At 41.2% G+C, this 16375-nt stretch overlaps 1 protein-coding gene across 2 annotated transcripts in view; it reads right to left on the reverse strand.

The window, feature by feature from the left end:
• PRMT8 (protein arginine methyltransferase 8) overlaps positions 1-15203 on the reverse strand; it is a 58136-nt gene extending 42933 nt beyond the window's left edge. The window contains exons 1-2 of one of the 2 annotated variants that reach the window (XM_027722104.2): positions 15057-15203; positions 13975-14118 (exon numbers count right to left, since the gene is read on the reverse strand). In XM_027722104.2, coding sequence (XP_027577905.1) covers positions 13975-14049 — 75 coding nt within the window. In that variant the 5' untranslated portion in view covers positions 14050-14118; positions 15057-15203. Of the gene's footprint in view, positions 1-13974; positions 14635-15056 lie in introns of those variants that run through there. The other variant, XM_039381633.1, reaches the window with a different exon arrangement.
• Between the last annotated feature and the right edge of the window lie 1172 nt (positions 15204-16375).

The following is a 16375-nucleotide window of genomic DNA, read 5'->3' on the forward strand; positions in this document are numbered from 1 at the left end:
AACTGACAACAGCATCTCCCCTATCTCCTTAAAAAGGTCCAAATAAATAATACTATCTTTATGTAACCTAGGATTTCTCACTAAAAACGAATGATAAAGCAGGATTTTGTTTTTTAAATTTGTGTCAGTGAAGTCATATCCAGAAGTTAAAAAATTTAAAATAATGCAAAGTAATAAAAGCTAAATATAGAATTGTTGACTAGTACCTTAAGTAATCAATTGACATAACTTCCTTGTTCTGGATTGTACTGACTGTACAATCCAGCAACTGTAATAAATCATTGGTCCTTTTTATTTTATTTAGGGCTCAGTTCATCAGGTGTAAAAAACCCCAGAGTCGATAGAGATGTGAACATACTCAGCATTTCACAGGTTTAAATGTTTGAGGAAAACCAGGGACTGTGTTTCTTTATTACAGATTTACCAGATTTTTAAAATATCAACCAAGGAAAGAAGATGAATGTGATATATTAAATAGATACATAAAACTCTAAGCCCTTCAATTTTATTTATATCTTGTGTTTGATTTCACAGAATCACATACCCGTTGAGGCTGGAAGGGACCTCTGGAGGTCATCTGGTCCAACCTCCCTGTTCAAGTAGGACTACCTCAGGCAAGTTGCCTACGTCTTTGCCCAGATGGCTTTTGATTATCTCCCAGGATCTCCACAGTCTCCCAGGACAATCTGTGCCAGTACTGTCATCCTTCAGTAAGACAGCATTTCCTGGTATTCAGAAGGAATCTCCTGTGTTTCAGTTTGTACATGTTGCCTCTGATCCTGTCATTGGGCACCACTGAACTGAGCCTGGATCCATCATACAATCACAGAATGGTATGGTCTAGAAGGACCTTAAAGATCATCTTGTTTCAACCTCTCTGCCATAGGCAGGGACACCTTCTACTGGACCAGTTACCTCGAAGTTCCATCCATGCACGTGCATAATCACCATCAAATTTTAAGCTGGAATAGCCAATGACTTGGGAGGCCTGGGGTCCAGGTCAGGGTTCCCTGGGCAGGGGGTCTGTGCCGCTATACCTGGGGAGACTTGTGAACATGAAGCACATAAGGGACAAGTGTGGGAGTGCTGCGTATTTGCAACAAACACCAAGCTGGCAAGTGGAGGATCCTGTGGGGAACTTTCTGGCCTCTGAGATGTGTAGGTGTTAGAGAATTTAAGAAAACAAAACCAATTGTATTTAATTGCTGAATCAAAGGTATGAATGCTTGGAAGTGATCTAAACTGAAACAGACAAATATTTTTAAATGCTCCCTTTCTGAATTGGGAGTCTCTATTCCTAACAGCTCACCAAGTTAGTTGAATTTAAACATATTTTAGAGCTCTGTTAGTGCTGTATCTAAAATATGAGTTTGTTATTTCAACTTGAAATGGAAGGGTTTATCCTCCTGTGATTCTCCACAACTAAACTGAGTTTTGTCAGAACACCCATACTGAGGAACACAGTGAATATAAAGGAGGTAAAGGAATTTAAAGCTAGGACTTTTCCATGAAACTGCCTTTTTAAATACAGAGTTTCTCTGTCAACATATATATATATATATATATATAAAAATCTGATGTGGTATAAGACTTTAACCAGGATTTTATCATTCTACCATGTATGAGCCCACATAGGCACAATAGTGTCTTCTCTGACACAGTTTTATTAACACTGACAACATGGGTGCACATGTGTGCACAAAGAAATGAATGTTACAGCATAATATGCAATTCAAATTTTGTGTAAATATAAAACATTGTGTGTATAGGTATATGTATGCATATACCTATACACATACACCTGGTAGGTAATTTCCAGAATCATAGAATATGCCAAGTTGGAAGGGACCCACAAGGATCATCTAGTCCTACTGCTGACCCCGCACAGGACCATCCCCAAGAGTCACACCATGTGCCTGAAAGTGTTGTCCAAATGATTCTCAAACTCTGTCGGGCTTGGTGCTGTGACCACTTCCCTGGGGAGCCTGTTCACTGCCCAAACACCCTCTGGGTGAAAAACCTTTTCTTAATATCTAACCTAACTCTCCCCTGACACAACTTCAGGCCATTACCTTGGGTCCTGTCTCTGGTCACCACAAAGAAGAGATCAGTGCCTGCCCCTCCTCTTCCCCTTAAAAGGAAGTCGTAGACTGCAATGAGGTGTTCCCTCAGTCTCCTCTTCTCCAGGCTGAACAGACCAAGCGACCTCAGCCACTCCTCATACGGCTTCCCCTCAAGGCCCTTCACCATCTTCATTGCCCTCCTTTGGACACTCTCTAACAGCTTAATGTCTTTCCTATGTTGTGGTGACCAAAACTGTACATAATATTCAAGGATTTTGTAAGTAAGCATACTAATGAGTGTTTAAGGAACTGTGGCTGAAATGAAAAATTATCACAATGGTAAGGCAATTATTGAATTCTTACATAGCATAGCCCTGCTCACTCAGAACTAAGGTTGTATATTGCATTTGCATTTTAGTTCTAAGATGAGGAGCAGAGTAACTTTCTTGATTTGAAATAGTGTAACTGAATATCTTTTGGTAATTCATTAATTATCAGACTCTGGAACTACACTGGATATTAACATTTTTTTTAATGGTGATGGTATCTTGTAACTGCATTGAAGCAGTTAATTAAACTTAAATATCAAGTTTAAAAATTCCAGTAAAAGAAAGCTTCTCATAAGTCTGCCTCCTAGTTTCAGCTGGGACAGAGCTCATTATCCTCCTAGTAGCTTGTACAGTGCTGTGTTTTGGATTCCGTATGAGAATACTGTTAAAAACACAGTGATGTTTGGTTGTTGCTGAGCAGTGCTTACTCTAAGGTGAGGACTTTTCAGTGCCTCATGCTCTGCCAGAGAGGAGGTGCACAAGAAGCTGGGAGGGAGCATAACCCAAAGGATAGCTGACCCAAACTGGCCAAGGGGATATTCCATTGAACATCATGCTCAATATATAAACCGGAGTGAGATGAATGGGAGCCGCTGATCACTGCTCAGGGATGGGCTGGGCATCAGTCAGTGGGTGACAAGAAACTATATTGTGCATCACTTCTTTTTCTCACTCTCTCTCCATTTCATTAAAATACGTATTATTAGTAATAGTATCAGTAGTTGTTATTATTATATTATACTTTCTATTATTATACTCTTCTTATTTCAGCCTATGAGTTTTATGTTTTTTTCCTCCTGATTCTCCTCCCTATTCCCCCAGTGAGTTAGAGCAGTGAAGGAGCAGCTGTGTGGTACTTGTTTGCCAACTGGTGTTAAACCACGACAGTTTGCTTAGTAATGGAGAAAGAAATATTAATCTTTCTTCAGATTGTAAAGGTAATCATGTATACTTTGAGACTAGTCTTCATTTATAGCAAGGCCAACACATATGTTCTTAACCGCTCTGCAAATTTAGCCTAATCATAGAATCATAGAATCAGCTGGGTTGGAAGGGACCTCCGAGATCATCAAGTCCAACCCTTAATCCAACACCATTGTTGTTACTAGACCCTGGCACTCAGTGCCACATCCAGTTTCATCTTAAAAACCTCCAGGGACAGAGAATCCACTGCTTCCCCGGGCAGCCCATTCCAGTGTCTGATCACCCTCTCTGTAAAGAAATTCTTTCTAATATTTAACCTAAACCTTCCCTGGCACAACTTGAGACCATGCCCTCTTGTCTTGCTGATAGTTGTCTGGGAAAAGAGACCAACCCCCACCTGTCTACAACCTCCTTTCAGGGAGTTGTAGAGAGTGATGAGCCTCCTCTTCTCCAGGCTAAACAGTCCCAGCTCCCTCAGCCTCTCCTCATAGGACTTGTGCTCGAGTCCCTTCATCAGCCTTGTTGCTCTTCTCTGGACCTGCTCCAGGACCTCAATATCCTTCCTGAACTGAGGGAATGAAGTATACTTGCTCATATTTGGCCATTAAATATTATTTGGTTTTGTTTCACCTAGTGTGAGAAATGTCATTGGAAAAGACTGAGATTAATAACCTGTCAATTCCAGGCTTGGAATATTTGTTCTGAAGAGGGCTGCAAATGCCTCACTTGACTTAAAGGTGTTTGCAGCAGTTATTTAAGAAAATGGATATGTACCTATCATTCAGAACAGAGGTAGTACCACTAGTTCAGTGGACTTACACCTGCTCCATATTATATAAGGTAGATAAGGAAGGTTTTTAAATACCCTGCTGGCATGGAACTTGATTCTACAATAAATAACCATGCTGAGTGCTACTGACACACATGAGCAAACCAGTGTGTTCAGCATTTCTTGCATTATTAATCAAACATTTACTGAAGTGTTCAAAAATCTTCAGTGAGCTATGTTAACTACAGTGGGTTCTATAACACACCTGTTAAATACATAGTGTATTTCAAAAGCAGTTGCTGAGAGTCATGTTGATATAAATCATACCTTTTTAGCTTTATGTTAATAATCGAATAAGCTTTTGCTATTTTAGACCCATCTTTTAAATACAGTTAAGAAAGGGATACACGAAAGTACACTCCTAACATTTTTATACAGTCACAAAACAGTATGATGAAAACTCTATTCTTGAGCAAAACCACTGGTGATTCATTGTTCTATATACAATTTTATATATAGATGTGAGCTGGTTTTGAATCTATATAAATCGCAAATAATTCTGCTGAAACTGTTGCATTTACATGAGGGTAAACCTGTCTTGAGCTTAGAATGCCTTTGTTTCCAGTAGGCATGGTTAGAATACTCAGTTTCACCTGGTGGAAATAGGTCTTGCAAACATAAATACTTTTGTCTTCCCTTTTACAAGGCAACAAAGACATATTTTATAAGCACTAAGGAGCAATATCTTTTTTTGTTGAGAAAGGAACAGATCTAAAAGATAGAAGGATGGCACAGAGATTTTTTTCTTCAATAAAATAATGGTACTGAGGTTACAAGAATAGTTTCACATTTTCATGAAAATCTCACAATAGGTGAAAGCACTTTCTTTACTTAGATCCTTATCTATCTTTGTCTTCCATCAAGTTTATCTACTTAAAAAAAAATCTCTTAGAAAAGCAGGACAGAGATTCATTGTCATATATGGAGAAAACAGAAATATAAACCCATTAGCCTAATTTCACAATTTTTAGGCTAACCTCCATTAAAACAGCATACACGCTGTCCATGATACTAGTATTATTAAAAAAATCTAAGAAACGTGAGATGGAGTTTGGCACTGGAGGCTTGAATTAATCTCTTGGTACTGAATAAGAGATTCAGATAGGTAGCAGGACATATGCTTCAAACCGCCTTGAAAATTACAATCAGCTTTTTGATTTAATAGAATATAAAGATTCAGCAATTCAGATATAAATAGAAAGGTAATGTAGTTGAAAGAGCAAGCTAGGAAAATGATCTTCTCAGTAATATTTCAGGTTCAGCAATGACAATGTGACGGTGAGGTGAGGTGAGGTGAGAGCCAGAGGAAGTGCCTGACGTGGAGCTGTGGTGAGGTGGAGCTGAGGTGCTGCTCAAAATCCTGACATGGAGATTAGTGAGGAGTGTTGCATGTTTTTCAGGCTCTGCTTATTTGAATGGTGATTGAGGTGGGTTTCAGATGTGTGTGCAAAGGTGTAATAGTGGGGGAAAAGCTTTTGTTGTCAGCCTCTCTCACAGTATTGTAAATCTGTTATTTGCGAGATTAATAATTGATTAATTATATCATGCAATGGTCATGGGCCTGAGAATACGACCTGTAAGAAGAAATTACTATGTGCTGAACTTGTTTGATTTGTGAAAGAGTAGACTAAGGGACAAACTAATAGCAGCCTGCAACTACTTGAAAGGTAGTTACAAAGACAAGGGGACCAAACTCTTCTCAATAACGGCAGACGATATAACAAGGTGCAAAGGTCACAACCCGCTGTTTTGGAGGTTCAGATAGGACAACAAGAAAAACTTTTTCACTGAGAGGTCTGTGCAGCACTGGAATAGGTTGCCTAGAGAGGCAGTGGAATCTTTGTGCTTGTTATTTTCAAGACTTGGCTAGAAACAGCAATGGCTAACATGCTGGTGACTATTCTACACTGCGTATGAGGTTGCATGAGATGTTCTATAGCAGTTCTTTCTAATCAACACGTCTGTGTTTCTGCATACCATTGTGATCCCTATTTATATAGGCCTCAGTGGTGTTATTCCTGATATATCCTAATGTAACTCAGAGTAAAAAAAAAAAGAAGTACGTATCCTGTGCTTCAGACAGGCTCATGTCTAAGATAGGGCACATCATGACGTATGTGGTTCTCAAACAGAAATAGTTCAGAATGTGTTACAGGAAGGGTAATTACTTCCCTGTTTGTGACTGAGGAGAAGAAAATCGGCAGCTAGTCTTTATCCCAAGCTGGGGTCAAGTTTCACAATGGATTGATGAATAGTACAAGGATGTAACTAGAAACTGAAATAGATGCTAACATCGCCTTTCTTCCTTTCTAAATGAGAAGGTCTACGACAGAAATAAATTTGGATTGGTGGATTGTTGCTGGAAGGCCCTGGCTTGGTCACATGTTATTCTGGGCTCTCAGTCTGGGTTTGAGCTCTCCTATTGGAAACATAAGCTGTATGATCAAAAAAGGACAAGAAGGACAGGAGAACTGCAAAGCCACACATGAACCCAAGTGTGCATTGTGGCCACTGAGAGAATGCTTCAATACTAGTCCTTGGAGACCACTACATATTACTGTTTCCCAATCACTATATGTTTCCTTTCATCATACTGTTACAAGAGAGGGAAGTGCTACCTTTTCTTTTAAAAAGTCCCAGGTACAATGCAGTCCTCAATACAAGCAGACTTCCAAGCGCATGTCTTAACTGCAGGGCAGGATATTTTAAGTGAGGGAGAATATTATTTTCTTCACCTTCTTTATTGTGTCTCTGTCAAAAATTTTAACTAAACATTTTGTTCCCAACATAATACTCTTGCAAAGCTTTTGTTACTGAAATATTCTCTTCATTTTGGAAAGCAAACACATTGAGATTTTATTTATGATCACCTAGCATTTCAAGCTCAAAATACAAAGCAAAACTATCTCTAATTTCTGCACTAAATAGAGTTTTCAGAAAAGCAAACTTAAAGTGAGTCTGCCTTATTTCCAATTCTGGTCTATAAGTCTCCAAATTGTTGATGCAATAAAATGAAGATAAATAGATTTTCTAATCCAGATTTTCAAATTGATTTTTTAAACTATTCAATTTCAAATGACTATTTCAATAATGTCAAACTATTTTTATAGTTATTTAGATCATGGAAAAACATATCTTTTAAAATTTTTGATTTTTTGATTTTCAAAACTGAGACCTGACAAACCTAGGTCCTAAGAAATAAATCTATACCTCTTAAATCATAGAATCATAGCATATACTGAGTTAGAAAGGGATCATCAACTCCTGATTCTGTGCAGGACACCCCAAGAATCACACCACGTGCCTGAGAGTGTTGTCCAAATGCTTCTTGAACTCAGACAGGGTTGGTGCTGTGACCACTTCCCTGGGGAGCCTCATCCAGTGCTCAACCACCCACTGGGTAAAAAACGTTTTCCTGGTGTCCAACCTAAACCTCTCCTGAGTCAGCTTCATGCTGTTACGAGGTCACAAGTGTAAAGAGATCGGCGCCTGCCCCTCCACAAGTTTAATTGCAGTTTAAAACTGAAATACTAAGGGTGAAATCATGCCCATCCTCTCATAGTCACTGCAAAGTGACTAAGCTCCCATTCCAGAGTCTGAAAGCAATAGCATGCCAGGAGACTCCACGAAGCCAACTAGTACCTTTTCAAGAACATGGGAAAGAGCCAGGTAGGCAATTGCTCCATTCTGGAGTGGTTAGTGGGTAATCTCCTTTTTGCTTCCTTCAGATGAGTGCTTCTTGTTTCTGTTATTTAGAGGTTATTCCCGAAGAAAGAAAATTATGGAAAAGACAACCCCATTTTATCCAAAACTCTAGATCAAAATAAAGATTGCATTAAAGCTAGTGAACAGGACAGCAGGTAGCAGGATTCTCTTTGGAATCAGAGGTAGGAGCAACGAGTTTCATCACTTACCCTGTTCAGCTGTTCATTACCTCATCTGTCAATGGACTGAACTTCATTGCAAACTCAGAAAGGCCAAAGCAAAACCTTATGAAAAGAATAAGCTCAATGCTTTTTTACCTCCATGTATTTCTCTGCTCTGCCTGTACCAGTAGGCTTGTACAAGCCTTCCTCTTTCACTATCAAGCTGAGGGTGAAGAGCTGGAAGGCATGTGAACTATTGCTAAGCTCATTTCTGGCATGGATGTAGAACAGTGACAAAGGTGACAAAGCTACAGAATTTCTTGCTCTCTTCTTTGAAGTGCTTGGTGCTTTTCACAGACTGAGGTTAGGAAAAAAAGAGCCATTATAAGCCCGCTCACTAGCGTGGAATCTCTCTTTTAGTATTGGCACAATGATGCAATATGATCTGGCCTATGATGTCACGAAGATGAACCATACCCTTTCTAAAAAATACCACTCTTCTTGACACTAAAATGCTGTTCTCTAAAACAAACCTATGCTGGCACAGGATGATCCATGCTAAGATATTTTTATCCTGAAACTCTGCTTTGAATGGTTGCTGTTGTTCGTTACTTAAGTATAAATGTTTCTTCATCCTATCTATATTATTAATGCCAACCAAAATTTATTTTTTCAATGGGGCCAAAATATTATGGTCAATGTCTTGAGCTTTTAGTATTAACTTGGAGAAAGGAATGGCGTGCATTCAGCTATGTGTTCAGCTGAGCTAAATTAATGTTCTACACAGCTGAAGTTGTAGAAGAAAGCTCAGAGACATATTTCCACTCCTCCACTCCTAAATTGTCTAGAAACCCAAAAAACCCCCTATGACTATGTTAGAACTGCCTTGTTACTAGCCTAAAAGCATGGTTTATATAGTTCTAGTAGGAGCATTGTAAAGGATCAAAATGTGTTGAAGTGGAATATTCCCTGCTTTAACTCAGAGCTGGCTCTATAGCCCTTGGGAATCTGGCTACACCCACAGTGAAAGATTTCTCTCTGACATCATGGGTCGGCTTTCTGACTGCCTTGTCAGCATTGCAAAACATCTGGATCATGACCCAGTGGTCTGGTCTCTGTAGCTCACCTATATTACTTGCACACACCAGCTACCACAAGTTTTCCTGTTCAAAGTTACGTGACACAGGTTTGTGGCACACCACTCAGTAAGACTGAAATTTATGTCAAAAGCTGCTTCTTCAGCTGGCTATCTGACATCATGCCAGATCTTTCATGACTTCTGTTAGTCTAAGAAGTACACCACGTAGCAGTGTTATTTCTCTTTTGGATAAACATCACCCACTCATTAATGTTCATTCAAATATGGCAATTTAATAACACAAAATAAGAATTTTCTACAACACCTTTCACTAATAAATCACAGAATTCAACAGTATAAATGGGAAAGATCAGAGGGATTAAATTATATCTCCAAAACCATACAGTGTAATAACCAGGAGCAAAGCTTAGGTTTACTGAATAAATTCAGTCCACTGTTCTCTGTTAGGCACATGCCTGCTCTGCTTCTGTTAATTTGTCCATCGGTAACTTGTTAAGGAGAACCCCCTCTTCCTACTCATGAATCACAAATAGAAGCTCATGATTTCAACAGACTTTACAACCTCTTTCTCCTCCCCTCCCCACTCCAGTAGTGGTATGGTGGGATTTCACGTAGATAGGACACTGTGAACTCCCCTCTTCTGATAACTGAGCAGTTAGTTACTTTCACTGACCTGGACTGCATGATACCAAACCAGTTCATCTGGAGGAGGAAGCACATCTGTTAAGCATGTTACCCCAAGTCTAACCAAAGCCCAACGTTTCTATAATAGGACGTTCAGTGAGGACACTATTTTGTTACCACAAATAAATTAACTGATGTCTCCATTCTTAGCAATGATACAAGAATCATTTATCTCTACAGACACTGCAAAGTCTTAGGCACAGATATTGCTTTTTATGAAGTTACTGTGCAAGTATGTTGCACAAATCCAGACCAGTTTCAAGTTCTAGAATTGTTTCAGTCAGCAACTAGCCTCTTACACGTTTATGTCTTCTGGATGTGCACATAAACCCTGGCACTTTGTGCTATTGAGCATTTTGTGCTCACTGCACCCTTTCAGTACTTAAAGGAGACCTGTAAGAAAGATGGGCACAAACTTTTTAGCAGGGCCTGTTACTATAGAACAAAGCATAACGGTTTTAAATTAAAAGAAGATAGATTTAGACTACATTTATATCTAAACGAGGCATAACTAAGAAATTATTTACAACGTGAATGGTGAAACACTGGCACAGGTTGCCCAGAGAGGTGGTTGATGTCTCATCCCTGCAAACATTCAAGATCAGGTTGGACAGGGCTCTCTGAGCAACTTAATCTAGTTGAAGATGCCTCTGCCCATGATTCTATGATTCTATTCCTTTCACATGGCACAGGTTCACAAGTTGCATTCAGGCACACTTGCAAAAACACACTTCTTTCAATTTTTTTCCCATCATTGATATCAGGCCTACTATTAATGAGGTTTTCATTTAATACATTTAAAATAAAAACACCCAGAAAACAAAATCTACAGCAGGTCATGAATTTTGCAGAATTTTCATGCATATGTTCTACAAAGTACTGTTTCTCTTTTACTTTGTTTTCTGTCAGTGTCTTTAATTATTTGCAGAGAACTCAATCTTGCATCTGTTATTTATGCAAACAGTCCTGTTTTATTTAAACAAGGTGTCCCTTCATGACAAGAGATACAGAGGTTCACTATTATATCTTGAGGAGAGATTCTACAATTTTTGCTCCAATGGCATTTCTCTTAAAATTCATGGGATGGACTAGGGCATTTCTTGCACACTTCAAACAAGGATCTGAAACTATTTTAGCAAGTTTCCTATTAATGGGACCCCGTAACCTCTTCAGTGAGTCAAGGGTTTATTCCCCTTGACTTTTATTTTTATACAAACCACTCGGGCTATTATAAACACATACAAAAAACCCACTAGTTACACTTAAACCCTGACAGATGGACTGATATCAGGCTGTTATCTGTACAATAAAATTACAAAACTATTCAGGGCCTGATCCAAGACCTTCCACTCACTTGACCAAGATGTAAGGCTACAGGAATACTGGTAATGTAACTATCTGTACCATGGGAGCACCTTTCTCTAAGTTTTCTGATAACATGATGTGTCTTCCTTGACTGGGAAGTAATGCTGGTGAGTGGTAATGCTACTCTCTTGTCTTCTTGCTTGAGGAAACAGTGAGTACCGTCTTACTGTAGCTTTGGTTTTCCCTTGTTTGTATTTGTTGTCATCATTTCTTTAAGCTCTTTAAGCTAAAGACCTAGCACTGTGGTCATCAAAGGGTAGTTAAGGGAATAAAAAGTTTCTCACGTAATGTCCATGTTCTTTGACTTAATATATTGTTTTAAATTGCCCTGCTACTGAAAAAGAATACTTGCCATATTTGACCAAAGCTTAGATTCATGCTCTTAGTTGTGTTAGATTTAAAAGAAAAAAGCACCAAACCGCAAATATAAAAAATGTACTATGAAGCTGTAACATAAGTAATTAGGTCAAATCAATCTGAGTAAGAACTGGAAGGTCTTTGGAATGATTTGGAAGTGGGGCATTTTGATCATTTCTTAAATGTTTTAATTCTTCATCTCTCATTATGGACGATATCTTTTACATCATGCCTATCACCATGACATCAAAGTTCTTCAGAAATTTAGTATCAAATAATGAGTATTACTGGTACCCCATTGGTTTCAAATGAAACAAATTTATACCAATTCTGAATTTTCTCTCACACTGCGGTAACTCCAAAAGTGATATATTTTGTGCTGCATTCCTTCTGTCACAGAATATTTGCTAACTTCAAGAGAAAGTTAGAGAAATACAGGTTTGAAGGTCAAACTAGTATCATATGACTTTGCTAAATATAGATGCTTGACAAATGAAAGAGCTTCAAAGGTCTTGGTATATTTTGGTTGGTGCACTTCTACATCTGCACATATGCAAACTGCTTCTCTCAGTATATATCAGAAATATGAAAATTATTAAAACAGATAATATCTAGGTACGTGTTACAAATGTATCCCTTTTGGTTTTCTTAAGGTAGAAGGGCAGCAGGATATGCCTAATCTGCAATATTTTCACTCTCACTTCACAAATCTGTCACTGATGGGTACTCCAAGGAGACGAAGCACAGCATTTCAATATTCTTCTAACTTGTATGCATCATTGAAATGAATCTGTCATCGTTTAAAAAATCCTTCTCCATAAAATAACATTGCAGTGTGTGTAGCATTGCACAAACAGAAAGACAAACATGATTAAACAACAAAAATGTGCTAAGAGTGAACTGACATAGAAGAGGAATGTTTAAAGAGCTCTTCTCACCTATCTTCCCTGTCTAAAACCGATTTCCATTGAAAAAAATGGCTTTGAAAGGAACTGTCTATGCTTGTACGTTTCTCATTGCAATCCTGTCCTGGGATCCTGGGACCTATAACGCAATATGTGCTGTCAGGACTATGACAGTTTACAGATGTGCAGCCAGACTTCTTGCTATTTATAGATGCCTCTTCTGCAAACAGTACTCCATGGGGTTGTAGCACAGTAACAGGCATGTTCGTTGACTAAGTGCTTACATCATATTCATTTAAGAAAATTTGGCTCTTCACCTGGCGTGGCAAAGGAGGCATATTTATGAAGGTCAAGCAGAGAGAACATTATTGCAAAGAGAAATGTGGAATTCATGAGTGAGCAAGACACCTACTGGGAGGACTAACTGAAAGGAAAAGACATTTGGCAGAGATGTTGAAATAATAAAGGATGGAATAGTTATGTGTTCACTCACACTGAAGTGATGCTTTTGCTCTTTATTACCCCTGCAGGGCAACTTGGGAGAAGGTTCAATGCCACCCGTGTGTGTAAGGGCAACGTTGTAAAGTTGGCTGGGGTGCAATGTCCTTTGTGTCTGTGCATGGCTGTGCTGCATCTCGCTTAACCATGTGTTAAGTGTTCAGTCAGAGTGCTAGGCACAGTTTATTAATAGAAACAGGGAGTTTGGCACACGCTCACACTTTCGCCTGTCTCCTTCTCACATGCTCCCAGAGATGCTGGGACTGCATCCTGCATCCTTCTGCTTTTCCAGACCAGAGGCTTCACACACTGCTGTATCCCTTGAGAAGTCTCAGTGAGGTCAAGATAGCCCCAGACAAGTAAACAAGGGCTGCTCAACCCCAATGTTGAGGAAACAGAAGGTAACGGGCGGGGGGGCAGGGGGGGAGTAGATTTCTTGCAGAAAAACCTGAGACCTCGCAGGGTACCCTCCCGGCCTGAAGGCAATGCAAAGCTATTTTCGGCAATGCCCAGGCCAGCCGGACACCCCCCGCCCCGGGCAGCTCCGCTTGGTAATATCTAGGATGCTGCAGAGACGAATGCTGCTAAAGACCCCCTAGACAATCCTAGCCAAGGCTGCCGGCGGAAAGCATCGGGAGCTGGCCAAGGTGCTGCCGCAAGAGACAGTCTGTCCCTTTCGGCCTCCTCAGACACCCGAATTACCGCCGCTCACACCCCCCGCTGCCTCCCCCAGACCCCTCAGCCCCGCAGAGCCTCCCCTCCGCCCGGCCACCCAACTTCCCGGGGGTCCAGCCGTGGAGCGGCGGCCCCGAGCAGCCCGAGCGCCGGGAGCGCTCGGCGGGGTGCAAACTTCTCTGTCTACAGGGAACGAGGGGAACGGGGGGAAGTATGTGGGGGGAGAGGGGGGGCAAATGCAGGAAACTATAGCAGCAAGGCAGGCAGGAGCTGGACGGAGGGGCTGGGAAAGTTCTTCTGCACTTACTGCTGCTTCTGCTTAGGGATCAGTGCTCGGGTCTGGGGGAGCGCGGGCGCCGGGCTCCGGCTCGCATCCTTACCTCGGTGCTGTCGGCAGCGTTCTCCGCCATTTTCCTCCTTAGGAGCAGGCAGCGGGAGGAGTGTTTCATTCCCATAAGAGCTAGCCAAGGGGTTGGGGCTTCGGGGCTGGTGTTTAGGTTTGTGTTTTCAAAGATCTCCAAACACTGGTGTGCGCCAAAGGACAGGGAGAAAAAAAAAATATGGAAAACAGCAATAAATCAGTCAGCTTTGTCCCTTCTGCGTCGTCCACAGGAATATTTGTCTCCTCTTAGCATCGGGAGCTCCTCGGGCACTTTCAAGTCCTCCTCTTTCTCCCCTCTCCTCCACCTCCAGCGAGTTCTTTGGGTGGGCAGAGAGAGGCGGCACACACTCTTCAGGTTACACTATAAGGCTGTCGGGCTATGAGTCCTCCCCTTCAGTGAAAGCAGTCAGGCTAAACAGGAGAGAAGCACCAGCTAAACTGAACTTGGGCGTGCAGTGACCAGCTGGGCATCTTTGTGTCCTGTGGCTACTCTTCCAGAGGCAGAGGGAGCCAGAGACAAAGCAACAGGACAAGGAAATCATAGCCCTTTATTTTCCTTCTTTGGGCTTCTTTCTTTCTATGTCCCAAGACACTTCCTCTAAAGATGGTCACAGAATTTGCCACCCTCTTTCTATGAATGTCTTCTGAAATAGAAATCCCTTCTCCTCCTCCTTCTCCCTCCCTCCTGCCCCCCTCTCCCGTTCCCTCTCCCTTTCTCTCTCCTCTTCCCTTCCCTCTCTTCTCCCCTTCCCTCTCCCTACCCCTTCTGCTGTTGGGCAGAGCTTGGTGCCCTTTGCTGGGAATTGCACTCACGTGTCTTTGGTAGAAAAAAAATATTATTTCAAGCTCCCCCCATCCGTCGCCTACACCCTCTCACACACAAGCACGCATTCACACGTACACACACACACACACGTTGTCTCCCTCTCACACAGACATGCACGATTTTTTTTTTCTTCCCCATCCCTCCTCTTCTTTTGAATCAGCAACACTTTTCTTTGCAAGGACTCTCGGCAAGGCTCTTAGAGAGCAACCGAAGAAGTCTACTCCAGCTTCTTTCCTCTGAGTTAAGTAGCAAACCTGCTTTCTTAATATATCTTCTCGTGTGTGTGCTCCCAGCTCCTGTTTTACTTGAAGTTTTTCAGGAGGATCCACACTCCGTCAGATAGCCGTGGACTGTAGAAATATAGTCCCGATCCCGCTGCAGCTCCTACTGAAAAGAGGGGAGGAGGAGCAGGGGGAGGAGGGGGAAGAGGCGGAGGGAGAGGTCTTGTGAGGCGGGAAAGGAAGAGGCTAAAGGTGATTTGAACTTGTTTTTAGCCTTTTCCTAATGACATCTTCCTCTGTAGGAGTGCATCGCCACCCTCCCCACACGTTTATTTTGCTCTCACTCCTCCGGGCATTTTCTAGTTCTGAGTTGTCAGCTGGGAGGATTGGGTTTACCTCACTCGTGTTGCTGTGGGTAAGGGCGGGAGAGGGGGCGTATTACATAATTAATCCTTCCAACTTCACTTTCCACAGCTCTATCTCCAGCCCACTGTTCTCACGTTTCTGTTTTGTTTTTATATGGAGGAGGTGACAAAATAATGCCGGTGTGTGGGTGTGTGTTGCTCGAAGGATTTCGAGGACCAGAACAGAATTGCTGCTCTCTGAACAGTTTGAAATTATTTCCTCTGGGGGTGCCAATGGAGACCTGAAGAAGAGGTTTGAAAAATTACTTCTGATGCATATTTTAAGGACATAGCCAGCTCAGATGCTTCATCAGTAACAGATTATGATAGATCTGGGGTTTTGAATTTTTGTTCCTTGCAGCCTATTTTAATATCTTTCAATTAGAGTTTATCCTCAGCTGACCTCTGGAATACTGACATACCATGAAGTACTGCCAAAAAACAGGAGGTCCCTGGGCACACAGGAGGCAGAAATATTCCTGGGGGTGGGGGAATGAAAATAGAGTACGTCAATTGGAGAGTAGAGAGCAAAATTATTCTCCTGCCCCATGAGGATGAGGAGGTGGGCCAACAAAATTAAATAAGCAAATCTCTCCCTTTTACTTGAATGACCCTCACAAATTCTTGCTCAGACACAGAGCGGTAGGTATGCAATAGATTCAGGAATTTGTAATAAATCACATGAAAGTAAGAAACCTGGGGAAGCAGAAGGTGTGTGGTGTGCTGAAATGTCAAGTGATAATGACAGTATGCCATGTAGGGTACAAGGGTACAATATGAAATGGTTTCAGAATATGAGAGTATGTTATAGACATACATGCCATACAGTTTGAGACTGGATCTCTGCGAGATACTTTGCAGAACCATTTGATCATTCAGTTTTTCACAAGCTTCTGATTTCCCCCTATTCCTTTCAGCTCACATATATTTTAGCATTTCAAGTTCTTT

Source organism: Pipra filicauda, unplaced genomic scaffold, assembly GCF_003945595.2.
Source record: "Pipra filicauda isolate LSUMZ 115617 unplaced genomic scaffold, ASM394559v2 scaffold234_size1211729_pilon, whole genome shotgun sequence".
Taxonomy (NCBI): Eukaryota; Metazoa; Chordata; class Aves; order Passeriformes; family Pipridae; genus Pipra; species Pipra filicauda.